Source organism: Rattus norvegicus, chromosome 11, assembly GCF_021556685.1.
Source record: "Rattus norvegicus strain SHRSP/BbbUtx chromosome 11, alternate assembly SHRSP_T2T, whole genome shotgun sequence".
Classification (NCBI taxonomy): domain Eukaryota; kingdom Metazoa; phylum Chordata; class Mammalia; order Rodentia; family Muridae; genus Rattus; species Rattus norvegicus.
The window spans coordinates 64773002-64800952 of NC_141544.1; the positions used below are offsets into that span (position 1 = coordinate 64773002).

Consider the following 27951-nt stretch of genomic DNA (forward strand, 5'->3'; position numbering starts at 1 on the left):
CTTCCAAAAAAATGTGAATAGTTTACTCTACTCATGTCTGTGCTCTGAAACATGCCCGTGGCAACAGGTTATAAAAATGTCCTGGTGCTCAAACAGAGCAAATATCAAGTTATAACATATTTAAGCTGTAGAGAGCCTCAAGAAGCACATAATCTCATACCTATGAGAGCACAGACCTGGTTACAGGACAGTTACATAGCAGTCTAAGTCCCTGACTGACGCTGTAGCCATGGCAGGGGTCAGGAGAGGACAACTCGCCACCTGACACTAGTAAGAACAGCGAAACACAGACGGAACAAGCACTTCCAGTTCCCGGGTCTCTCTGCATCCTGAACGTAACATCTCAAGCTGTAAAAGCTGGAAAGGAACTTAGGGACTGTCTTCTCACCAGTAACAGTTAGGTAGCACAACCTTTTGAGCATTTGAGGTTGAAGGTAATATAAACAAGGAAAACACAGGAACATATCAGGTAGGTTGGCTCAGGTGTAAAACACAGAATCATGGAGTGAGAGGTAGACGGGCTTGATCGTGGCGAAATAAAACCAAAGGAGGAGGTATAAGGGCTTTGTTTCTAGCATCCAAGGAGTATGGCTTCTACCATGTGCACAAGGGTATGCTATTATAGGTTTTGGGTTGAATCTTCAAGCCAAGTCTGTGTTTTGAAAAAGTGATATGTTACTGGACCCAATAGAAAGATCAAGATTCTGAAGACTGGTGGGAGACCAGTCAAAAGGCCGTGTAGTGGTCCAGCTCATGCAGAGTTGAATGAAAGAGAGGGATACATCCAACTGCCATTGCAGAGACGAGGCAGGTAGGGCATTCTCAGCAGGGGACTTGGGAGTCACGTGGTTGGTGGAGGTGGGAAGTAGAGGGTGGCCAGTGAGGGCCCCAGACTGACAAAGGAATGGAATACCACGTCACGCAACACATAACAAGGGCAGGAAAGACTAAGGAACTTGGTATTAGACTTGTTAAATTTCTCTAATTTTTATAGGCAATTAAATACAAAGCTAGTCATGACTTGGAATTATCTGCCAGAAAAATCTAAATATGTATCTTATTAAAATCTCCATGGACATATTTCCTGATGAAAACCGATTTTTAAAAAAAGCAAACAAGTATTTAAAATATTCTTATCTTTTAATCCAACAGTTTTAACTCTGAAAAATATCCCCACCCTTAACTGAAAACAGATTCATGCCCAGAAAAACACCAGAAAATATATTGCCTATATTGTATTAATGCTACTATTAAAAAGAATACATATAGTATGAAGGTATTTTTATAAGTCTCAAAGCCGAGAACTCAGCAATACACTGTTGAGAGAGAGACAGGTTACCCAGAAACACAGGGAGCAACTACGGAGAGTCCACAGGCTTGAGGATGGTAGGTACCATGACAGGGGAGGGAAGAGGATGGTAGGTACCATGACAGGGGAGGGAAGAGGATGGTAGGTACCATGACTGACAGGGGAGGGAAGAGGATGGTAGGTACCATGACAGGGGAGGGAAGAGGATGGTAGGTACCATGACTGACAGGGGAGGGAAGAGGATGGTAGGTACCATGACAGGGGAGGGAAGAGGATGGTAGGTACCATGACTGACAGGGGAGGGAAGAGGATGGTAGGTACCATGACTGACAGGGGAGGGAAGAGGATGGTAGGTACCATGACTGACAGGGGAGGGAAGAGGATGGTAGGTACCATGACAGGGGAGGGAAGAGGATGGTAGGTACCATGACTGACAGGGGAGGGAAGAGGATGGTAGGTACCATGACTGACAGGGGAGGGAAGAGGATGGTAGGTACCATGACAGGGGAGGGAAGAGGATGGTAGGTACCATGACAGGGAAGGGAAGATATACAGCGGAACACATTAGGTAATGTCAGGGTTCTTAAAACCCAAGTCAGAAAAAAGGTTGGTTTTATTTTTGAGATTTAAAACTCTGTATTTTGCATTGTATAAACATTAACGTATGTTAAATGCTAAGTTCCTGTTCTTTTAATGATAGCAAAAATGTATGCTTAATAGCATACAGATAATAGAAAAATACAGTCTCAAAAACTAGATATTTAAAGTCAGGATTATATATGTTGTACTTTACATTAAAGCATGAGTTTGAATATAGAACAACTTAAGTTCCATTTTTTATTCTTTAAAATTTGCTAAGCTTTCTAGAAAATTTTATCACATTAATTATCTGAAGAAAAAGGGAGGAAAAAGAAAAACCTCATAGCTGTCCAAGAAGCTCCTGAACAGGTTTTAACATAGTTATAGTGGGATGTGACTTTGACTATAACTAACATTTTGAAAACATGAATATAAAAGGGGGAGGCATATATTTGAGAACCAACAACTGAGATGGTTGAAAGCTTTACAAAGGTTTTTGTGGTAAGAATGGAGAAGTGATGGGTTTTAATGATATGTAAGGACTTGAAGCCTACCTGCATTCTAGTAATAAGTAACATTAAAAGCAACTATTCGACGATGCTAGCAATTCGAACATTGGTGGAGAATGCATTAAGTTGCAGCCACTTTAATGTAATTTTACATATTTAAGACGTAAAGGTTTGGAGAGATAAGTAGACATTGTCATCCCTTCTGATCCATTTCTCCCTTCCCTATAGTGCAATGGTTCTCAACCTTCCTAATGCTGAGATGGTTTTAAATAGCTCCCAACCATAAAATAATCTCATTGCTACAGTAAGAATTGTAATGTGAATATTTGATATGCAAGCTTTGTGAAAGGGTCATCCAGACCCCCCCACCCCCCTCCCCCCACAGGGTCAGGACCCACAGGTTGAGAACCACTGCTGTGGAGTATTATGAGACTTGCTGCTTGGTAACTGGAGAAATGTATCTCCTGGGTCCACTGATGCTGGTCTAGGCTGGGTGGGTCTTTTCAGTGGAATGGTGGACTGTATAGAAGTTGGGAGAGGTATCCATCCTAAACAGTGTCCATGTCCTGTCAGTCAAAGTAAGGAGGCTGCCTTACTCAGGAGTTTCTGAGCCAGAGCTTGGGTCTGAGCATTAATGCAGCTGACCATGCATCAGTTGCCCGGTCTGAGGATGATGCGCTTCTGTCAGTGTAAGCCACTGTGGTTTGGAGCAGGTTTTGTTGCAGAGCAGACCATTACTTATTATATTACATTTTTTTTTGTTTGTTTGTTTCTGTTTTGAGACAGGGTTTTTCTGTGTAGCCCTGGTGTCCTGGAATTCCCTCTGTACACCAGATTGGCCTCAAACTCAGAAGATCCGCCTGCCTTTGCCTCCTGAGTGCTGGGATTAAAGGCATGTGTTGCCAACCACCCAGCAGCATAGACACTTTTGATAGTGAAGAGAAGTACATTAGTTAGGCTAGTTAGGCTACAGGAACTTTCCAGTGTTTGTTCTGTCAGGAAGGTGCACTTCCACACCTATGACTTTCGTACGTCATGTAATGATTTTCTATGTGACAAAACAGACTGCCAAGAGTGTATAAAGTTAAACTAAGACCTCTGTCTGTCATGTACTCGCTGAGGACTGTGTGGCCCTGAAGGCCACGGGCCACCTATCGCTAAGTGCTCTGAAGCACGTTCTTGGGTTCTTTAAGCATCTTTCCAGTCTGTTGAGATCTGTCTCACCTATTATAAAAGTTCTCTCTCAATGGAATGGAGAACAGCAGTGATCCAGCGTACCACTTCCTTAGGCTCTCTTTCTCTTTGCTGTGCTCATGACTGAACCCTAGGCCTCGAGCATGCTGGGTCCTTGACCATCTGTTTTTATTCCCAGGTCTTCAGGGTTGTTATTCAGGTTATTCTTCAAAATCCCTTCATACAAAGTATCATAATTTTATCATTGGTGAGGGGTAAATGACAAGCACAATCCCTTTCCTCACTGTAAATTCTTCAGCACTAAATTATATTCTGAATCGCCCCCTTTCAGAAATTGGGAAAAAGGACCTACAGCTGGTGATTCACAGCACAGCACACAGTCAGAATGGGTGGGATCTGACTGCAGCTGTTAGGTGACTGTGGAGGCTCCATGGTCTCTGAGTCGCACTTCAGAACACCATCTGACTGGTCTCTTTGCATATGTAGATTTTGTTTAATTTCTTTTTGGGGGGGGTGTTGGGAGGGGTTTCTAACTCAATGACTAAAAGCTTTTCTCTGAACCTTTTGGGAACAGAGGCAAAGATTAGATAAGCTAGGGTTGGTTGTATATCCATATGTAAGTTTCATTAACATATAACTTGTAAATTGTCAGGCTCTCCCGTCTTAAATCCAGTTTGGGCTTCCTTGCTCATAGACAGACACAGTGCTAAAAAACAAAACATAACAGAACTCGTCACACGAAAGCCAAGGCAGGATCCTTCTGTGTGCTGGGAAGTATTCTTCTAGGTGGACGAGAAATCCATGGCACAACCCGGAAGAATCACCCGGCTCACAGGGTCTACTGGAAGCACTTGCTTCCTCAAAGCAGGAGCAGGGCCCAAGGCGAGGCTGTGGCTAGAATCACTCCTTCCCAAGGACAACAATGGTTCCTCTGTTCTGCCATCTGCCTTCCTTTCTCTTCTGTCCTGCAGTCTCTGTCCCAGCCCCACTATGGATAATCACCAGTGACATCTCAATGCACCGCGCCTGCAGTTGCATTCTAATAAATATAAAGGTTTGCATTAGAGCTCTTATTTCACACAGTTAATCTCTTTTTCACATTAAGGCTTGGTTTCAATTCAGAATTTCTCTGGAAGTTTTCGTGGTTACTGTAGTGTGTAAGGAATGAAATCCTGTCCTCCAGCTCACAGGCTGGGAAACAAACTGAGGTTGTTTGACTTTCTCAGTTTATTGTCAATTGAAAAGGAAACCAAATGTCCTTTCCTGTCTCAGATAGATTCTCTTTACATCAAGAAGTCGCTTTCATTTTCTTACCCTGTCCCCCGACTTCAATAAGAGAAACAGAGATCCTGAGGACTCCCTATTCAAACATGCACACCGAATGGAATCATTTTCCTGTTGTTCTGCTAAAGTACAGACATCAGGGAATCTTGTTGCTTCTAGTCTGCTCCAAATGAGCAACCCTATTAGGACGATCTCTAAAACAAAAGTACAATTTATCCAGACAGATTATGGGGCTTTTCTACAGAGAAATGAGCTTCAGTAGATATGTGTGTCTATATACATGTATATAAATACATACACACATATATAATACACACTCATATATGTATGTACCTAATGTATGCATACACATACATATAAACATTATAGATAGATACATATAGAATACAATATACTCATTACATATGTTCATGATACATGCATATATAGTATACAATACAGATACATGCATGCATAATACATGTATACACACATATATGCACAGAGATTGGCTAGTCAGAAGCCTTTCTGCTTCTCTGCTTTAGGGTAGAATAGGATTTCAACAGTCACATGAATCCTATGGTTTCTTTAAATCTAATGAATAAAACTACAATGTTAACAGCATAACATTTAATATATGTAAGCATTATGCTAACAGCTATTGGAATATCAGGACATATAGTTTGCGTAGAGAGTCTACTAAGATGCAGAAGCTAAGATTTAGTTTCTTTTAGGTGGAAGCCTGAGTCACACAGGTAAATATCCATTGTCAGGCACAAATCTACACAGGACTATCAAAACACAGATCCCCAGTAAGGACGAGGACAAGGGGAAAGGATGACTTTAATCTGACTTGTAGTAAAATTCGGATTTTCATAGCTTCTAAACTTTAGAGTCTAAAAGTTTCAAGCCATAGGCCTTGATTTCTAGGAGACATTAGGAAAGGAAAGAAACTTTCAGTGGGGCCTAGTGAGAGATATTTGGACCGCTGTGCACAGGCTCGTGAGAAGGGCAGGAGGATCCCAGCCTGTTCTGTTTCCTCGCTCCTACAATGAGGTGAGCTGTTTACCACAAGAACAAAAGTAAGACGTAAAATGCTGCCTCCTAACAGCATCGGGCCAACTGAAAGCTCCTGCACTCTTCCCCAAACGAGCCTTCTCTACAGAGGCTGGCTACCACACTTCTGCTACTACTGTAAGACAAACAACACAGGGCTTCCTATCTGAAACAGTTCAAGAGCTTATCGACATATTAACAGCTAGAGAAATGAATTGAAAATGTTCACAGGATCAGCAAATACAATTAAAAACATTCTCATTAGGAAATATCCAGACTCAGACGGCTTGATCAGTGAGTTGTCTCAAACATTTAATTAAATAGGAAATAACAATCTTGTGCAAGTCTACTGCCGAGTAGAAAGAAGGGGGGTGGAAAGGGGGAAGAGGGGTAAGGAGGGGAGGTGGACCAAGGGGGCAAGGGGGAGAAAGCATCAATGTGTTTCATGCGGTCCATACAGCGCTACATCAAAACTTGACAAAGGTTCCTAAAGCCAAAACCACCAAACAACAAATCATACATTAATACCTTTCATACCTTTATATAAAAGAATTAAAAATTTACTAAAATATTAGCAAATCAAATGTAGTGATGAAAAAGATAAAAAGATAATAATTTCTCTTTAAATTTATTTCAAAATGCAAAGTTGGTTTCACACTAAAAAAATACTTAAAAGAAAGGTGACATCAGCAAGTAAGTTAATGAAGGAGTTTGACATACGTTCCTCAAAAAAAAAAAAAAAAAAAAAAAAAAAGTCTGCTCTTCTACAAGAATGTGTGAGGAACACTGAAGTCCAGTAGGGATGTGGCAGAGACACAGTGTTAGAAAGGAAGGAGCAAAGTATATATCTTATTCCCCTAGTTTAATTTAGATCCTGAATCAAGAGGGACTTCATTTGGCAGCAACTGGGTTAACAGGAGGTCAATATAATTTCCTACGAATTCCATGAATTCTTGAAACATTTGTTACTTGAGAACCTTGCATCCATCCCTCAGAGGTCGGAGGACAGTCTAAGGAGTGCTTGGAGACACAAGCTCCTTCAACAGCCTAGAGAAAGAGTTTAGCCTTTGCTATGTCTTCTCAGGCCCGTTCCACACAGACGCATGCCGAGGCGTCAGCACCTTTGACACTAGAAGACAGCTAGAGAGCTAGGACTCAGTGAGACACTGAGAATCCAGCCTAACTCTACCAAGCCAACCACAGTCTTTGCAGCAGCATGCCTATAACCCTGGATAAACAGAGTTTAAGCCACTGGTGTGGTCCAGACCAAGGGGTCATCAAACACCAATAAACAACTTGTTCCCGTTGTCAGGAACACCGTATCTGCCAAGGACCACCAGAATGGCCTGATCATCCATTCAGCATGCATACATTAATATTATAGGTGCCCCATGTTTGGTATTGAACCTACTACATCATGCCCACCTGAACCTGTCTGTGCCACCCTTTCTCCCTGCGGCCTTCAGAAAGTCATGGAGATCCTGGCTTCACTGCTGCTTACCATTCTGAGACCACTAGTGACCTACCACCATTCAAGGCGGTACATCTTAGCTGGAAAGGCAATACCACATACTCCAGCAGTGGAGTACATAGATACATACAGGCATCACCAATACCGATTACACCTGAAGGATATATTCAGTGAGTGTACGACTGTGCTCACATTAGACATAAGTCAACACCACTGACATCTAAGGACATGCTGCCAGGAGAAAAAGCCTTTTGCTACAACAGCCCTCTAATGAGCTGACAAAGCCAACAGAGCTGATGCACAAAGAGCATATATACAGCATGACAGAGAAAATCATGCCTCCTATGGAACACAGCAAGTCTCTAGCCATGATCATAAAACCTTTGTGCAGGTCTAAGCAGTGAACACATCCAGATGACTTGTTTGAAAAAATGATTCCGAATGATGACTTTAAAGGCTTAATGGAATATAATTAAATTGGAATGTTCAATAAAATAAGGAAAAGAACATTAATCTGAACACGAAATTTACCAAATATAAACAGGTCACAGTCAGATATAAAGTATAATAGGCCGGGGAGATGACTGAGCAGGGAAGTACTTGCTCTCAAGCTTGAGGATCTAAGCTAGGAGCCTCAGCCAGTGCTGAGCATGTAGGCGCTGACTTGTGACAGCAGTGTTGGGCTGGGCTGTGAGTGGAGACAGGTAGATCCTAGCACACACACACACACACACACACACACACACACACACACACACAACACACACACCACACACACCACACACAAACACACACCACACACACACACACCACACACAAACACACACCACACACACACACACACCACACACACACCACACACACACCACACACACCACACACAAACACACACCACACACACACACACCACACACACACACAAACACACACACACACACCACACACACACACCACACACACACACCACACACACACACCACACACAAACACACACCACACACACACACCACACACACACCACACACACACACCACACACACCACACACACACACCACACACACACACCACACACACACACACCACACACACACACCACACACACAGCACACACACACCACACACACCACACACCACAAACACACACCACACACATACACCACACACACACCACACACACACACCACACACACACACCACACACACCACACACACACCACACCACACACACACACCACACACACACACACCACACATACACACCACACACACACCACACACACACACCACACACACACACACCACACACACACACACACACACCACACACACACACACCACACACCACACACACCACACACACATAACACCACACACACACACCACACACACACACACACACAACACACACACACACACCACACACACCACACACCACAAACACACACCACACACATACACCACACAGACACCACACCCACACACCACACACACACCACACACACACACACCACACATACACACCACACACACACACACCACACACACACACCACACACACACACACCACACACACACACACCACACACACAGCACACACACACCACACACACCACACACCACAAACACACACCACACACATACACCACACACACACCACACACACACACCACACACACACCACACACACACCACACACACACACCACACACACACCACACACACCACACACACACCACACACACACACACACCACACCACACACACACACCACACACACACACACACCACACATACACACCACACAGACACACACACACCACACACACACACACACACCACACACACACACACCACACACACACACACCACACACACACACCACACACACACACCACACACCACACACACCACACACACACAACACCACACACACACACCACACACCACACACACCACACACACACACACCACACCACACACACCACACACAAACACACCACACACACACCACACACACACACCACACACACACACACCACACACACCACACCACACACACACCACACACACACCACACACACCACACCACACACACACCACACACACCACACACACACACCACACACACACACCACACACACTGGGTAAATGTTCTTGTGCAAGCGAGCCTGATGACTAGTGGTTAGAGCTGTGGAATTCACGTCATGGTGGGTGGAGAAAAGCAACCCTATGAGCTTTCACCTCCCAAATGACATTGTGCCACGTACGTTCCATGTACTGTGGACACACATGGCAGCAGTGGTTCCTAAACAGTATCTGCACACAATCAAGTCAGGTAGAATCCTGGCATGAATGTGGAGGGCAAGGAAGCCTCTACAGTAGGTACTGACAGCTGATGGCTTCTGGGGGAAGAAGAGTCAGTTTTCTTTGGGGGTGTGCTATAAGCCGGTATTAGTTGGATTCAGTGAGTTCTTAAAAAGTAAAAAGAGCATGAAGTTGAAAGGGGCACATGGTGGGGAATACAGAAATGGGAGCAATGCATAAACACAATGTGCATAACTCCACAGACTGTTTTATAGCATTAACAAGAACAGGGATTTAGCATCTGCAGTAACATTGATGGAATAGAGGACATTATGTTAAATGGAATAAGCTATTGCATTAGTCAGCGTCTCATCAATTTGACAAATGACTTAAAGAAAAATCAACTTAAGAGAAAGTTTTCTAAGTGCCAGGGTCGGGGGATACCCAAGGGGCCCCCACCCACTCAGAAGAGAAGGGGAGGAGATCTGTGGGAGGGTGAATGGGGGCAGATGAGCAGGATATATAGTGAATAGGTAAAGAACAAATAAAATTAAATTTAATAAAAGGAAAGTTTTCTTTTGACTTCTGGTTTTAATCCATAGTTTGATGTTTTCACTGGTTTCAGACTCGTGGCAAGGCACAAGTGTCCGCTAGCAACCTTTGAACACATACTCTGTGGGTGAGGAGGCAATGGTTATACATACGTGGAATGCATATTGTAGTCGATTTGCTTTGTGGGGTGTGGGGATAATCACCATTAGTAAAGACGTTTCCTTTGAGAAATTTCTCTTTTGTAGATATTCTTTACATTGCAGAGAAACATCCAGCCATGCACACAGCCTCACACCTCCCTATAACTGAATTCAGACTAGAGATCCAGAGTGGCTAAAGGTGATAACTTGTTAAACAATCACACTCTAACTGTGCACAGAGGTTATCACTACTGACTACCATGCGCTTCTAAGGAGCTTTCCCATGTTAACTAAGACCTGTTACTATGCCTATCCCAGAATATTCCTGTTTTATGACTACATGGGCATTGTTGAAGTCTCATAGGCTTGAGAAAGACAAGTCTAGAGAAGAGATCTCACAAGGCAAGTACTTACAGATCAAGTCAGAAATGAGTATTTCATGAGATACTGAGAAACTACTGTGAAAACCTGATGAGTACACTTGACACTTGTTCTGGTATGCTTGCCTGCTGTGATAAATGTCATAGCCAAAAGCATCTTAGAGAAGGAGAGGGTACATTTTGTCCTATACTTCTAGGTCACAGTTCATCACAGATAGAAGTCAGGGCAGGGAATCATGCAAGAACTAAAGCAGAAATCATGGAAGAAGGCTTGAGTTCAGACAGCGTTCTTCCACGACCACTAACCACATTCCCCAGAGTCCCACTGCCCACAGTGGCCTGGGCCCTCTCACATCAATCAACAATCAAAGCAATCCTTCAAACACATGGCCACAGACCAATATAATGTGGGCAAGCCATTGAGACTCTTCGCTTCCCAGGTGACTCTTGTTTTTGTGTCAAGGTTCCAACAACAGTTGCACCTAAGTTTAAGAATCTGATGATCAAAACTTCGATCTCAGACTGACATTCAACATCCTTCCAGCAAACAAACAAAAATTGGTTATCTTTTACATTTTTAAAGAACCAAGAAACATATGTCATTTCTTTGGTATAAAGAAACAGGCAAAAATAATGGAACGAAAGCCATGGGGATAAAACTTTGTTCAAATACTAAGAAATTTCAAATAAAACACAGTAATGGTGAGAATGACTCTAACATTGGATTGGAAAAAATGAGTCAAGCCAACAAAAACTACATTTTCCATGAAGGTCCATGTGACAAATGGTTTCTGCTCCAATTCATATTTTATATTAAGCAATTCAAGGGAAACATTAAATCATACTTTACAATAATGAAATATTTAGGCAGTCTAGACATTTTAATTATAATCAATATATATTAATTCACCACTCTCAATCACAGGTGTCTGTTTGAGGTCTGCGGGCAGTGAGGCATTGGTTTCTTGCCTTTGCAGTATTAACAAAGCATGCAGTTTCCAGGTTCTTTCCTTGTAGTCAGCCACCATAGTTGGTGCTCTTCAGTTACAGCTAATGGTAATGACTAAGTCAAAAGATTCTTTCATCTATTTTAATTTGTGCTGTATGGGCCCTTTACTAGGTCTAGTTTAAACATTAATCACTCTCAGGGTAAACGGAGAGGAAGGCATCATCAGCCACACTTAAACCATGGTCAGAGCCCTTCGGAAAGGACAATGACAGAAGTAACTGAAGATCTTGTTGTTGATTACGGAGACTGACTTTGTCTCCAGTCGTTTGTTGTATTATTCAGTATAATTTTAAGCACAATAACCTTTCCCACCATCTGGTAGCTATTCACAATCCACATGCAACAAAGCAAATACAAAAGCAAAAGCAAAAGCAAAAGCAAACAGCTGACCTTGCAAATACAACTTCCAGTCCACAAAATAACATCTTGTTTGAAATAATACAACCGTCCCAAAGAATAGCTGCGTTGTGCACTCTCTTTTGAAGAATGCTAGCTGTAAAAGTCCATCAGTGAGTATTTTCCCTCATTCTGAGATAATGTGGCAGTTGAGTAATCATGCAGGCTGTTCTAAAAATGTATGTGTGTCTAGTTAATTCAGGCAGTTTATTTTGATAGCATTCACCTCTTTTTGATTATAGCAGGTGTTTCAAGGATAAATTTACTGAAAATTGTATTTTGTTTAAACAACAGCAGCATGTACATTTATGGCCCTGTTATATTAAAAAGCATTTATTGTCTGGCAGCAATAGATACAATTACAAACATTTGTGACAGTAATTGGAGCTATTACTCCTGCATGGAGCCTCATGGAGATCAACTTATTGCCACCTGTATTTACATTTGTTGCTATAATTGTAAAAGCTGACTTTTAAAATTGGGTGTCTTATTTTTCTTTAAATTACATGAATATTTTTAATAGAAGGTCTACCAGAAAATCTCTAAGAATTATAAACGTAGTTTCTCCATTATGCAAATAACAGGCAGAATTCCATTTTAATAAATGATCATGTACATAAAATTCATTCCTGTCTTCCAGCACACAGAATTCATTATATCTCTTGGCTTGTGAATACAAGAATATTATTAATATTTCCTACTCCCAAACTAGAGAATGTCTTAAGAAATGTTATTCCCAAACTATAACAATACATAAATATTTAGAAATGTTAACTTTTGCTAACACCCTCTCATGCTGTATCCAAATGCAGTGACAGGGATAGGGCAAAGCAAGCTAGTCTCTCTACTGCTTGGGAATGGGAGAAGTGCTCTCCATTGCTCCCAGGTACAGATTTGTCTGCAATAATAAAAAGAGAAAGCCTACCCCTGTAACTTCTGCAGGACTTGGCTTCCAATCTAAAGAGACTGAGATTCAATATAGTAATTCTGTGGTCCCTCCAGGTTCATTTAAATGGGATTCTACCTGCTGATTAATGAAGGCTCCTCTTTTCCCTCTTAGGTTTTAGCTATCACCGTGACTGAGAAGCCCAAAGGCTCAAAACTATTGTGGTGATTTTATCCTAAGCACAATGACTCTTCCCAAAAGGTCTCCTGCTGTAAGTCACCCAAGGCAACACCTGAGTGCTTTATTTACTTTCACACAAAATTCAATTGCTTGGAGTTGAAGTTTAAAGTTTCAGGTTCTGTTTTACAATGGCAGTTTGAGATTCTGTAGAACAGGGAGGAATGTAGAAAGCAGTTCAGTGACTCAAAGGTTTGAAATAATTAGAAATATATGTTGCAAAGCCTTTAAAATAATCACTTTATCTAAATTCCTTGTAATGAATTTAAAGATTTACGTAATTACTAGAAACACTTTGGCAAAATGAAGGCAGTACCTACCCAGCCATCTCTTTGAAAAGCAAAGCAGGAAACATTTAATTATAATTTGGAAAAAAATCTACTTAAGAAATTAATCAAATTTTTAATTACTATATCCATAGGGCATTGAGGCATATTAGAACATTTGTTCATTCTATTAAATACCTAATATTAAATCATTGTCATGTACAATCTTTTAGAAATAAGCACCAAATTACTGAAAAAAAAAACAGTCTATGGCAAAATTTAGTTAAAAACTGATTTCACAGTTCCTATTTTTCCATGTTTTTGAGGAATAAAAATATTACTATTTATTTGGTTTCTATTATAAAACAAACAGAACACCATTAACTTGAAATAAAAAGAAATTCTTCTAATAGAGGCTAATAAGATTGATGATTTTAAGAAGTCATTTACCTTAGGTCACCAAATATCCAAATGGACAATGGCAATACCAGGAAACACACAACGCCAAAAGCCCAGCTCCTGTACACGCTACCCACACTTTTCCCGTCTGATTCCAACCGGCTGAGCTTGGACACACCAGCTCTTCCACCTGGAAGTCAGTTGGGTATTGATGGGAAGTGCAAGGACTGCCAATGGCCATGATACCATTCATTCCTATTTCAAAATAATGTGTGGGATACATATAATGCAATGCAATGGGATATACGTGTGTGTGTGTGTGTGTGTGTGTGTGTGTGTGTGTGTGTGTGTATGTGTGTGTGTGATTTTTTCTTTTCTTTCTTCCTTTCTTTCTTCTCTTTCTTTCTTCCTTCCTTCTCTCTCTCTCTCTCTCTCTTTCTCTCTCTCTCTCTCTTTCTTTTCTTTCTTGAAACAGGGTTTCTTTGTGTAATAGCCCTGACATTCTTGGAAGGCTCTTTGTAGAGCAGGCTGGCCTGAAACTCATATAGATCGACTAGTCTCTGCCTCCCGAGTGCTGGATTAAAGCCCTGCACCACCATGCCTGGCTGCAATATTTTTGAAAAGCAGTATAGTGTCAGTTGCAGGAATAAAAACATACAGAATAGTGGTCAGCATGGTGTGGTTCCTCTGATGCATCCTATGTGCTTTAGATGGGCTCCTTCACTAAGTCTTTTAGTAACTCCTTAAGGGAGGCATTACAACAAATTCCACTTTTCCAGATGAGGAAACTAATGTACGGGGTGGTAGGGTACTATGATTTGGTGTCAAGTGACCTAGGTTTACTGACAACTTCTACCTTTAATCACATGTTACACTCTCATTCACATACTATTTTCATCACTTCCATAGCAACTGATTTCTCTGTTCACAGTCCCTCATTTGAGGTAAGAGGTACTTGCATTTCTGAGTGGTGGGGAAGGGTTCAGTGAGAAATGCACATTCAGTGGCTGGCAGGGTCAGCTCCCGGCACACAGTAAATGGTAACACCCACGTGCTGCAATGACGTTTCATAGTGTGCACAGTTACGGGGGGTGACTGGAAAGACTTAGCAAAGGATAACCATGCGAGCCCGGTTAGACTCCTGAAGAACATACTGCGGGTGCTTTGACATATTCCTTAGATGACAACAGAAGCAGTACTGCACACACTCTGTAAATTTTCCTGAGCACTGATTCGGCACTCACAGAAGAAGAACATAATGGTAGTAGTAGAAATCATCATCATAATATACTGACTACATATTGTCATACATTTAATTTGGGGCTCACAGTTCCAAAGGGTGTGTGTCCATGACTGTTATGGCAAGGGGGTTGGAAGCAGGCAGAGGCCATGGTGCCAGAGCAGTAGCTGACAGCGTATATCTGATCCACAAACATGAGGCAGAGAGAAGGAGGGAGCTAACTGGGAATGGTGTGGGCTTTGAAACCCCAAAAGCCACCCCCCAGTGACACATCTCCTCCAACAAGCCCACAATTCCTGATCCTTCCCAAAGAGTTCCACCAACTGGGGACCAAGGATTCTACTATGTGACCATAGAGGGGCTGTTCTCATCCAAACTACCATGTCCTCTCTCTGGTCCTCATAGGTTTGGGGCCACATCATAACTAAAAATGAATTTAATCCAACTTCAAATGTCCTCCATTGTCTTTCACAGTCTCAATAAAGTTTAAAAGTTTAAACTCCCTTCTGAGATTCAGGGTAATTTCTTAATTGAAACCCCTGTAAATTAAACAGCAAATTACATACTTCTAACATACAGTGGCATAGACTATACATTTCCATTCCAAGAGGATAGAATTGGGGCATAGTGAGAACATTTGGGACCAAAGACAGAATCCAGCAGGGCAATCTCAAAATCCCGTAGCTCCATTTCCAACATCAAAAGGCTTGATGCCTCTGACATTTGGACTTTGTTGACCGCATCACACTTCTCTCTCTCTCTCTTCGGTCTGTCTCTTTCCACTCCCTGTCTGCATCTCTCTTTGACAGATATCCTATGGGTTGTGGGTCTCACAATCCAGGCTTTACTTTAACAGCTTACACATGGCCTTTACTGGGCTTCCACTCCCACAAGCCTGGTCTCAGCAGCTTTCTTTAACCTCAGAGAATGATTCTACACCTTTACTGTATCCTTGCGGACTCTAAAGCTAGAACCATGTGATCAATGCTGCCAAGTTTGGCTGTCTGCTGGGGATGGAACTGGTCTCTCCTTGAATTACATTTGCATAGACTTTGATTTGTTCTTGCTCTATTGTAAACAGTAACTCTTTTCTTTTCCCAAGTTACAGAGTTAGCCAGGTAAGGTCTCACTCCAAGGGTGCCACTCTCCTTACTCCCTCTCTCCCTGTGTCTTTCAGCACAAGCTATGGCTTCAACATTACACTTCTTGTTCTTCTCAAAATGAATACTTTTATTTATTTATTTGCCTGACTTGCTCTTTCTTATTGTAGATTTGAATAGAGTGATTACTAATATCCACATGACACAGTCAATAGATGGCCGTCTTAAAATTTCCTCTGCCACTGAAATTAGTACAAAACCTTCCAGTTTAGCTTCAGGCAGATTCTTAAGACAAGGGCAAACTGTAAAAGAAAGGTCCCTGGCCCACACACTACTATTACTCCCCTCTAATGACTCTTGAGCTGGGCCTCTGTAGTCCACGATACTCTCAGCATTCTTGTCTTCCGGGTTCCTACTGGGATGCTCTTCATACAGCCTCCACTGCTATCCCAGTCCAAAGTCTCAAAGTTTCCACATTACGGTAAAAAGTAGCATGGTCAGGCTTGTCACACACAGCCTGGTAGCAACTTTTTTACTCTTCTGTGAAGGGACCCTTGTCAACTTGTATAAACCAGTTTCGAAGTGGAGCTGCTCCTAATGAGCTGAGCTGCCTCATCGGTGTTAAGAAACTGCCCTACAGATGTGCCAGGCCCATCTTAGGAAATCAGTTTTCCAATTAAGATTCCCTCTTCCAAGACATGTCCAGGTTGTGTCAGGTGGACAGAAATCAACTAGAAAATGAATATGCTTTGGATCTAATCACAGCACACTTCTGGCTTGTTCTTCTTTGAAACATTACTTGCATATTTCTCTCATAATTAAAAACAAAATTGAATTTAAACTACTGTTGTATATTCATTATACACAATGATGGCTTTCATAAAGACATTTTTATCAGAGTACATCATGTTCTTTTCTGACCATCTCGACTCCTCCTTCATATCCTCATCTGTCTTGCCCCTCCCTCCCCTGCTAATTTCCTTACTTCCCTCAGACAATCTCTCTGCAACTCCGTGTGTGTGTGTGTGTGTGTGTGTATGTATACATATATATACATATGTATATATATGTGTATGTGTGTGTATATACATACATATTTGTGTTTATACACACATATATTTGTGTGTGTGTATATATATATACACACACACATATATATTTGTGTTTGTATGTGTGTATACATACATATATATGTATATTTGTGTGTCTCTGTGTGTATATACATATATTTGTGTTATATATACATATACATTTGTGTGTGTGTGTTTGTGTGTGTGTGTGTGTGTGTTTTGGGGTTTTGGGGGAGAAAAAGGTTTATTTTGCTTATGCTTCCATATCACTATTCATCATTAAAGGCTAGGACATAAACTCAAACAGGCAGAAAACTAGAGGTAGGAACTGATTCAGAGGCCATGGAGGGGTGCTACTTACTGGCTTGTTCCTCATGGCTTACTCAACCTGCTTCTTATAGAATTTAGGTCCACTAGCGCAGGGGTGGCCCCACTCAATCACTAATGAAGAAAATGCCCTACAGGCTTACCTGCAGCCAGATAGTACGGAAGCAATTTGTCAATTAAGGTTCTCTCCTCTCAGATGACTCTGGCTGGTACTAAGTTGACATACTACCAGCCAGCACAATATGATTTTATGTATTATGTCACACCATGCAATATTTGTCTGAGTTATTTTCTATTTTCCATAATTTGATGATCTCCAGGAGCATCCATTTTCCTGCCAATGACACATTTTATTAACGACTGAATAAAACTCTAGGATGCACAGACACCAAGTATATATACTCGTTTGCTAAGGAGCACCTAGGCTGCTTCCCTAACCTGTTAAGTAAAAGCCCCGCAGTGCACAGGAATGTAGAATGTACGAGTGTCTCTGTGGCATGTTGACTTAGCGTTCTCCAGGATTAGGCCCAGGAGCTGCACAGCAGGGGCACGTAATCCTCTTCATAGCCTTTTGTTTGTTTGAGGAACCTTCATGCTGAGTTTTAGAACGTTGCATCTGTTTATATTTCTAGCAGCAGTGAGTACGGGTCCTTACCAGGCCCCAGTCTTGCTAGCCTTTGTTATCATTTTTTCACGATAGCCATTCTCACTGCCATGAGATAGAATTTTAATGCAGTGTTAATCTGCATTTCTCTGATTACTGAATATTGATTTTTTCATGTTTGTTGGTCATTTGTACTTCACCTCTGGGGAACGGTCTGTTCTCATTAGTCTGTTTGTTGGTAGGGGGTTTTCTTTGGCAGGTTTTTGAGCTCTTTACGGATACCAGATAATAATTCTGTTAGATGTGTAGTTTGCAGAGATATTTTTCCAATTCTATAGGTTGTTTCTTTAATTGCTTATTTCCTTTGCAGTCTGAGCTTTTTAATTGTATTCAGTTAGCATCTAATGAGACCTTTGTCTTCAGCTGAGAGGCACATTATTTATATTTTTGGCACATATTCTTTTTCCTAATTCTATTTTGTTTATGCTAATATTAGGATTAATTTCTATTCTTTGGAAAGAGGCAACAGTAGCAAGTAGCACCGTATAATAGATAAAAGCTACCTTAGCAAAAGGAACCTGATAGCACCATTGTGGAAAGGCTTCCCAAGGGAAGACTCATATACAGTGAAACCTGGTGGGCACAAATGGAACATGTAAAGAACACATTCCCAACTAAAGGATTATTTTGTATTTTTTAAAATTACCTGCAAGGAACCATAGAAATAATAAACTTAGCTTGAGAGGAAAAATGAAAAAAAAAAACCCTTATCCCGTGGCAAATATGAAACTTATTTACTAATATAAAGTCACTTAAAATAAATTTATAATGAGTTTAAATAATGAGATCCTTTATTATGTGTCTCCCACAATCTCTAAGGTACTCAAATATTAATACATGATAACCAGTAAAACACACTGACTCTCCAAATATTTAATTTCTTTTTTCTCCCTCCAATCAGAAGGGCCTCTAAATGTCCCGCGTAGCCTGTCACTGTGTTGGCCAAACAAAGGCGGTGACTGGACAGGGTCAGGAATCAAGGCAAAGGAGGAGGTGCCCTGGACCTGCAGCAGTGCTCAGGGACACGGGGTCTGAGAAGAAAACTCCCATGCAGCCTGCGTACTGTTTTCTCTTTTTAATTTCTGAGAAACGAGAATCCGTTTTCTGTTCTTGATGTTTTTGAGTCACAGTATAAGTTTAGTTTCCTTAAGCTAAATGAACATCGATCCTAATGCTGCGCTTCCCCTCTGGTCCATCTGAAAGGCTCAGGGGAAAAAGATGCGTGAAACACTGGCCATAAGTACCAAATGACTCAGAGGAGAATTCTGACAAAGCAATAAAGTATGGTTTCCGTCAGGATGCTTAAATGTAAGAGGGGGAAAAGGGGGAGACAGGATCAGGTATGGGAGGAGACAGGGGAGAAGTACAGAGGGTGAGGAAATTGAACGGAGGTGTGTAGCAGTGGGGGATGGAGAACTGGGTGTAGCCATCAGAGAGTCCCAGATGCCAGGACCCAACGGGGTTGGCATTAGCCAAAATACCCAAGAAAGGGGAGTAGAGATCACATCCAGTGGCTAGGCATGGCCGCTGGTTGAGGGATGGGGCCACCCAGCCATCTTAAAAACATTAATCCAGAATTGCTCCTGTCTAAAGGAAATGCAGGGACAAAGAGTGGAGCAGAGACTGAAGGAAAGGCCATCCAGAGACTGCCCCACCTAGGGGTCCATCCCAGACCCTGTTGCTGATGCCAAGAAGCACTTGCTGACAGAAGCCTGGTATGGCTGTCCCCCTGAGAGGCTCTAATAGAGCCTGACCAATACGGATGTGGATACTCACAGCCAACCATCAGACTGAGCACGGGACTCCCAATGAAGGAGGTAGGGGAAGGAATGAAAGAGCTGAAGGGATTTGCAAGCCCATAGGAAGAACAACAAAACCAACCAACCAGACCCCTTAGAGCTCTCAGGGACTAAAACACCAAGCAAAGAGTACACATGGGGGACCCATGGCTCCAGCCCCATATGTAGCAGAGGATGGCCTTATCTGGTATCAATGGGGGGAGGTCCTTGATCCTGTGAGGTTTGATGCCCCAGAGTCAGGGGATGCTAAGGTGGTGAGATGGGTTGGGGAGAACCCTTATAGAAGCAGGGGGGATAGCATGGGGGTTTTGCAGAGGGGAAGTTGGGAAGGGGGATAACATTTGAAATGTAAATAAAATAACTAATAAAAAATAAAGTTGGGAAATTTTATGTAAAAAAAATCAAAATTCAAAATAATATCCACATGTCCTAAGAAACACTGAGAAATCAAACATCTGCTCTTGGGGACGTTACTCACGTACTTGATTGTATAAATAATTTGGCACAGTCCATTCTCATGAGACTAAGCTGGCAGCATGTGGTGGGAGTCAGCATCCAATTTTAAATTAGTTAATTATTTCCCTAGTCAGAAGGACAATTCTGATTGTCCTGATTCTTCACAACCCGAGATTCTGAGTTGGTCCACTGTAGAATCTAACCTGCGGTTTGTTCTGCGAAGCAGTCAGTGTTAGCAGTACCCATGATTACACTTTCCTTCTTGGCTCACTCTAGTATGTGGACATAGCTAAGACACACTCAAAACCCATTAAGTTCTCAGGGAGATGTCTCCTTCTTGGAGTTTACTTAGCATAAAAGTAAACAACTTAAATTTGCTTTCTTCTAGGATTAAACTGTTCGCAACTACACAATCATTTTAACATGTTATTATATCTAGAATCACAACAATAGTGATTTTTATTTTATAAAGAGAATTTGTTCTGACAAAAATTAAAGAACTGGAAATGGCATTTTCTATTAAAAAAAAAAGAAGAAGAAGCACACTACTCCTTTTTGAAAATTTTGATTTCTAGCAGAGATCTAATCAGTTAAGAAATTCTTATTAATAGCTAATTTACACATGATATGCAAACAAGGCATTCACCTCTAATATGATTGATCACATACAACTCAGTAGGCAACTTGGACCAGCTGCAGGATTCTTCCACTGATTTTGATAGACTTGTCTCTCATTTAGACTCATCCTGTTCTCGGATGCCACAGGAGTCTAGGCTACCTCTTAAGAGTTGTGGGACACATCTAAAGGACGAATATGCTGACCCCTCTGGTTGAATTAGGGAAAAGCTGGAGGAAGCTGAGGAGGAGGGTAACCCTGTAGGAGGACCAGCAGTGTCATTTAACCTGGACCCCTGAGATCTCTCAGAGACTGGACCACCAGCCAGGCAGCACACGCCAACTGATATGGGGCCCCCAACACATATACAACAGAGGACTCCGGGTCTGGGTTCAGGCAGAGAAATTCACATAAGCCTCAGGAGACTGGAGGCCCCAGGGAGGTTAGAGGTTTGGTAGGGGTGGGGAGCATCCTCATAGAGACATGGGGGCAGGGAGGAGATATGGGATGTGGAACAGTTAGAGAGTGGACCAGGAGGGGAATAAAATCTGGAGTGTAAAAAATGAATGAATGAATGAATGAATGAATGAATTTAAAAAAGAATCTTGAAAAATAGCAATATTTGTAGAGATCCTGCTTTGAAGATAGAGACAGAGCCATGGTTTTCAGTAATGATCTTCTGTAGAACTTTGTGAGTTTATGTTTAACTCCGTAAGGATGAAAATTTCCTTCAGCTCCATTACCTCAATGTCTCTTTAGCCCTTTATGAAGGGATTATTAGTAATGTTAGTGAAAACAGAATCACTGGCTTCATGGTTACCCCAAAGTAATTTTTTACAATGCCACAGGCCAAAACCAGAAAATGAAACAGCAGTACCTTGATTGGAAGCACCTCATTTCCTCAATGACCAATCCTTCCTCGTCTTACTATATGTTTCTTGACTTCTTAATATTTACCTGGAATCCCTGATCCTCTGACCTCAGCCACCTGAGCGCTGGGGAAGCCCCTGGCCTCTAGTCATGTGTAGTGCAAAGCAGCAAGTTCTAAAACATCTTTTAACTCCAATCATCTGGTGTCATCATTCCAGTTCAACTCAAGAGAATATGATTCTCAATAAATTACATGAAAGTTATTGAGAAAAAAACCCTCAACCCAAGTGTAACAGCATATGTATGTTCCAAACCCTTTTGCAGATTTTTTCTCTTCAGACTGTATTACAGTATTCATTCAATAACTTGTTAAATTTTATTACAATAGAGCACAGATCAGGTAAGGTAGCTTATACCTGTAATTTCCACATTGGAGTTGCGGAGGCAGGAAAATCACAGACCAGTTTGCTGGACACTGAACCCTCCCACCCTTCCCCCATTATTAAAATCTTGGGCCTTCACAACCTTGAAGCACTTTCTAAGGTAGTTTCTTTGAGCAAACATGCTCTCTCTTTGATACCTTGTTGTCAGTCCTGATCGTGACTTTCAGCTGGGGTAGTACACGTTCCACTTCTAGACTCCATTCCGCAGCATCTGTCGTAGATTCCAAAATATCTTCTTGTTTGGCAGACTCGTTTGTGTCCTAAGAAAGGAAAGATTTCACAAGATTTGGAGTTTATAAAAAGAACTTGAAAAAATCTTGAGGCATTTAAGCAGTACTGCACAATTTAAATTGAGGATAGTAGTGTTAAAATTACAGTGCAGTAGAAATTCCTGTCTGTCCTCCTACCTAGGTTGCAAGACAATTTGGTAAAATAACAAAATAAGCATTAGAAATTATACATAATATATATATAATGTATATAAATATATATGGTTTACAAAGGACAGTGATTTGAAAATATCAGATTGAATGCAATGATTGTATGAAATAGACACACCATTTATTAATTCAAGCTGGTATTAGCAAAGAAATACAAATAATTATGTTTGAATTTATGATACAGAAACATAAATCCAAACTGTGAAAGAACAAAGATACATCTGCAGACATAAAGTGTTCATTGACAAGCTATGTATTTATTTTGGCTAGGTCAAAGAATAGAGCCCTTTAAAATTTGACGTAACACAGGCATGCTTGCTCTCCAAAGAATAAGCACCTCTGGGTACCAAAATTAATTCATGGTTATTTAATCACAGGAAGAAAATCTTCCCTATCTCTGCTTTTCTCATATTTTAGCATTAAATATCATGAATCTAAAAATGTAGAAAATATATAAACTAATTATTTAAAAATAAAGCTCAAAGCATTAATTTTAGAAGCATTTTTCTCTTTGAATTCCCCTGATCAATTATAAGTGATTCCAAAGAAAAATATAAATATTTATATATAAGAAATACAAGAAGCGTAAATAGCTAAATACATGAGCCCAATGTGAACTGTAATTAAAAATGTGTAACATATTTTTAAATTTTAATTTTAAAAATGTTTATTGTACTCAAGTATCATACATGTGCATATGCAATGTGTGTATGTGTGTGTGCATGGGTGCGTATTCGTGTGTGTGTGTGTGTGTGTGTGTGTGTGTGTGTGTGTGTGTGTATGAAGAGGCCAGGGGTTGGCGTGAGGGTCTTATTCTATTGTTTTCTACTTATTTTCTGATTTTTGAGATACATATTTGATGAACCTGGAGCTCGCCATTTGCTTCTAGCAACTATGTTTCCACCCTCCGACGCTATGGTTCTAGATGTTTACCACCATGCCTAATATTTACTTGCATGTTGAAGATTCACCTTAGTTCCTAATCTTTGAATAGCAAGAACCTTACCCTGTGAGGCCAGCATCCCCTTGTGAAATGCTATTTGAGGTTGTTATATGTATGTATTATTACATGCTGTATATGAGTTCATGTGCTCGTGTGCATGCAAGAATTCATGTATATGTGGATGTACACTGTATGACTTTTAGCATCATTCACAATTCACAATACTACCTTTGAGACTGTCTCTTACTGCCTGGAGACACCAACTGGACTAGGGTGGCTGGTGGGCAAGTTCCAGGGATTAGTGCCTCTCTATTCCTCACTCCTGGGGTTAAAACACCGCACCTAGCTTTATGTTGGGTGTTGGGAATCTCAACTCAGTTCTTCATGTGTGCATGGAAAGTGCTTTAATGATTGAGTCATGCTGCCATCCTCATTAAGTGATAGGGTTGAGTTAGTCAAGGCATCAGGAATTGCTGGATATTAATTAGGATATTACTAATTCTAGAGGTAAATCTTAGTATTTCATTAATATTAAAAAACCCTCATAAGCTAGAAATATATGCCAAGTGTTTACAGATGAGTTAAATAATGTCTGAAATCTACCTTAAAATATTTTTGGACAAAAAAAGTAAGCTTAGTTAAAACATGACTGAGGAAGTATTAATAACTTACAGCAGGCAATGGTACATAAGGGGCATTATCTACCTTTGTTATGATTGAAATGCTCTGTAATATGAAATTCAACAATAAACACAATGGAAACATAAAACCTTAAAAACTATATAAACATCACAGTAAAATTATACGCTCAATGTGAATTTTATGCGCTGAAAGACTTTCCTTAAATGTCTAACTCTAAGCGGATTGCCTTAAGTGTTTTGCATTTTTGTGGCAGCCCAGGGTCTCTAGTTATTGAGCTCACTCATGAGACCAGCCCTTCTGACAGAGCTATGTGTCTCCCACCTATTAGCGTCCAGACAGACGCAGAACCGTAAGCGGAGTGGATATTGCTTTTATACTTCTATCTCTATTATCTGGGGACGAATACTTTATTATGCACATTCGGCATTGATTCAGCAGCATTCCATTTAGAAGGGCTCAAAGTACCCTTAAAAAATATATAAGTATTCATCAAAGCAAAATGCGGACATCTAAGTGAAAATAGCCAAGACTGAATGTCAGATACCACAGTGTCCATTTACATATTGGAACCTTTGTTTTGAGCACTTAGGAGAATGCTGTATGGTGTATAAACTAAATGCAGGGCAGCATAGAAGCATTGAGCATCAGTGCTGGCTAGGGGAGGGGGTGGCAATGTTCACTAGGCAGACACCTGTGAAGTCTACAGGAGCATGCAGGTCAAGGAGAGCGGTTTTCCCACTGCAAGGCTGGAAAAGATTCTGTCATTTGATTTGTACCGGCACTCATAATGCACATACTCTTGGAAGTGCAACATATGATCACTCACTTGCTCGCTCACTCGCTCACTCGCTCGTTTGCTCACATATCTGGCTACTTGGACTGGCTCTCCCAGGCCCAAACTCTGACCGGTTCACTAGCACCAAACAGGTTAGAGTAGCAGGCTTGGCTGACATGCGTCTGCTTGCCGTGTGTAATATAAGCGTTACAATGTGAAGCTTTGTGCGACACACAGGCTGCTTTTGCCAAGGTTATGGGCCCATGTCACAATTCTATAAAGCCAGACCAAAAAAGAGGTCTCAGTAGCATGCTGTGGTCACTGATACAAAGACGCTTGGATTGTGGAGCCATCATTTGGTTTAACGGAAGCCACATATGCTAGATTAAATCCAGAGCTGATGCTGCCCAGCCTCGTCTCCTCATTTCTGCCTCTTCTCTTGCCAGGTTTTCAAAAAGACAGATCTAGAATGACCCAGCCTGTTAACAAGAACATCTCTCCTGTTGCACTCTCTTCAGCCTGGACATAGGATTTCCAAGGGTAAATAATATATTCAGCAATTTCCCTTCCCTTCCCTATTTTCCTCCCCTTTCCCCTTCCCCTCTCTTCCCTTCCTTTCCTTCTTTCTTTTTCTCTTTCTTCCTCAAGCCTTGTATGACTATGACCCAGACTCTGCCTTTGCAGGATGAAGACCAAACACTGTTTTAGGACACTCAAGTACTTTAACATTGGCCCTTTAAAAAAAGTTGTGTTTACCATTACTGGCTTATTTAGTTCTCTTTGGACTAATTTGCTAACTCTCAGTGTCCTGAGGTAATTTATTTCAGAAGTACAAGCATTTTCACTCATTCAGGCTGTATTTTTCCATTGCGGAAACAGCCCAGTGGCTAAGAAAAGGCAACCAGAGCACCATAGGCATGGGCTTGGGCGAGTACGGCCAACCACTCAGCTTCTACTTGAACATCTGCACTTTTACTTCATAACCTTGTTCCTCATTCACCATCTCCTAACATCTGGCAACTGCACACACTATCAAAGATACATCATGTAAAAGTTCTGTACTGTGCCTTAGTTAGAACACTTGGAAAAAACATTTCTTTTCATCTAACAAATGGAATTTTACATGTGGTTATTAGTAAAAGACAAAGTTCCTGTTTTGATATGATCAAAATGCTGTGTTCCCTTCTGAATTGACATCAACTAAGATGCTGGCTCTCAGGACCTGCATTCTCTTTTACTCCAGTGGAACAACAGTTAAAAGCCTGGGAGCCATAGACTATCTAGTGTTTTTCCTCATAATTAATTAGCCCAACCAACACTTCACTGTTAAATTCTGAGAACATTCAAGGCAAGATTCCAGGTACTATATATACATGGTTTGGAAAGATAAAAGACTTTAATTCCTGCCTGCAAGGGGTTTACAGAGTCTTAGGGAGAATCTGAGGTCAGTTAATGGGAGTGAAATTTGGTCTCAGGTAAAAGGACTGATGGATGAAGTGAGAAGTGATTCTCACTGTGAGAGATAGAATTGAGGATAATAGTCCAACCCATCCCACAAAGTAACCACGGGCTCAAATAGTGAGGGGCAAGATCAAAGTCAGTTCAAAGATCAAACATGCAGCGTTAATAGCTTCTACAGAGCTTTGTGCCAGCAAGTAGTCTCTTTCTCCCAGGTAATATTAAAAAGACAGGATGGTTAAACATCTAGAGAAAAACTAGTGTGTGTGTGTATGTGTGTGTGTGTGTGTGTGTGTTCTCCAAATATAAATGTACATTACATATAATATAAATATTATACACATAAATGCACAACCACCTTATGGATAAATTTTAATTTATCTAAAGGGTTCAATACCAAGATAAACTTCAAGTGGATTTATCTGCCAAGATTAAATAGTCCTAGTCAGGTGTGGTACACATGTCTGCAATTCCAACACTCAGGCTGGCTAACAAAATGGGATTATGGGTCTAAGACCAGCCTGAGCTACAGAGCAAGTTCCAGACCAGCCTGGTCTCTATGGGTCTTTGTCCAAAATACAAAAAGAGAAATTAAATAGTCCTGAGACTCCACATAGGAAACCAGGCCATCTTGAGAGTCATAAATGTACATTGTACATGATAAAGTGGCAGATCTCAAATCCCACCTCCTATTGCTTGAGTTTTAACTTTTTGCTGACCCCTCCCCACTGCTCCTTAATATACAGTTGGGATTTTTGGCATTTAAATTTCTTAGTATTTTATTTTATGCTTTGATATTTTCATATTATGTATTATCATGTATCACTATATCTACGGGGTTTACACTTTTGTTCTTTTCCTTCCACCTGATCCATGTGGAGTATACACAGGCCTATGAAATGAGAAGAATTGATCTTTTTCTCCACATCAGTAGTTCATTATATCACCACCATTTAACCTGAGAAGTCAACGTTTGTCACTGACTGACATCCTTTCACACGTTAATACTGCCACATATTTAGACAATTTCATGGATGCTAAACCAGTCCACTGTTCTGTTTCTATGCCAGCCATACTCACCCCAACTTACATAAAAAGCACAAACAATTCTAGGTATCCTTCACCCAGATCCTGAAATAGCAGACTCTTACATAAAC

At 41.0% G+C, this 27951-nt stretch overlaps 1 protein-coding gene across 1 annotated transcript in view; it reads right to left on the reverse strand.

Annotated features, from left to right (window-relative positions):
* The window catches only part of Ift57 (intraflagellar transport 57), a 65194-nt gene that overhangs the window by 7312 nt on the left and 29931 nt on the right, over nucleotides 1-27951 (reverse strand). Inside the window, 1 exon segment of the mRNA NM_001107093.1 lies at nucleotides 22674-22796. Coding sequence (NP_001100563.1) covers nucleotides 22674-22796 — 123 coding nt within the window.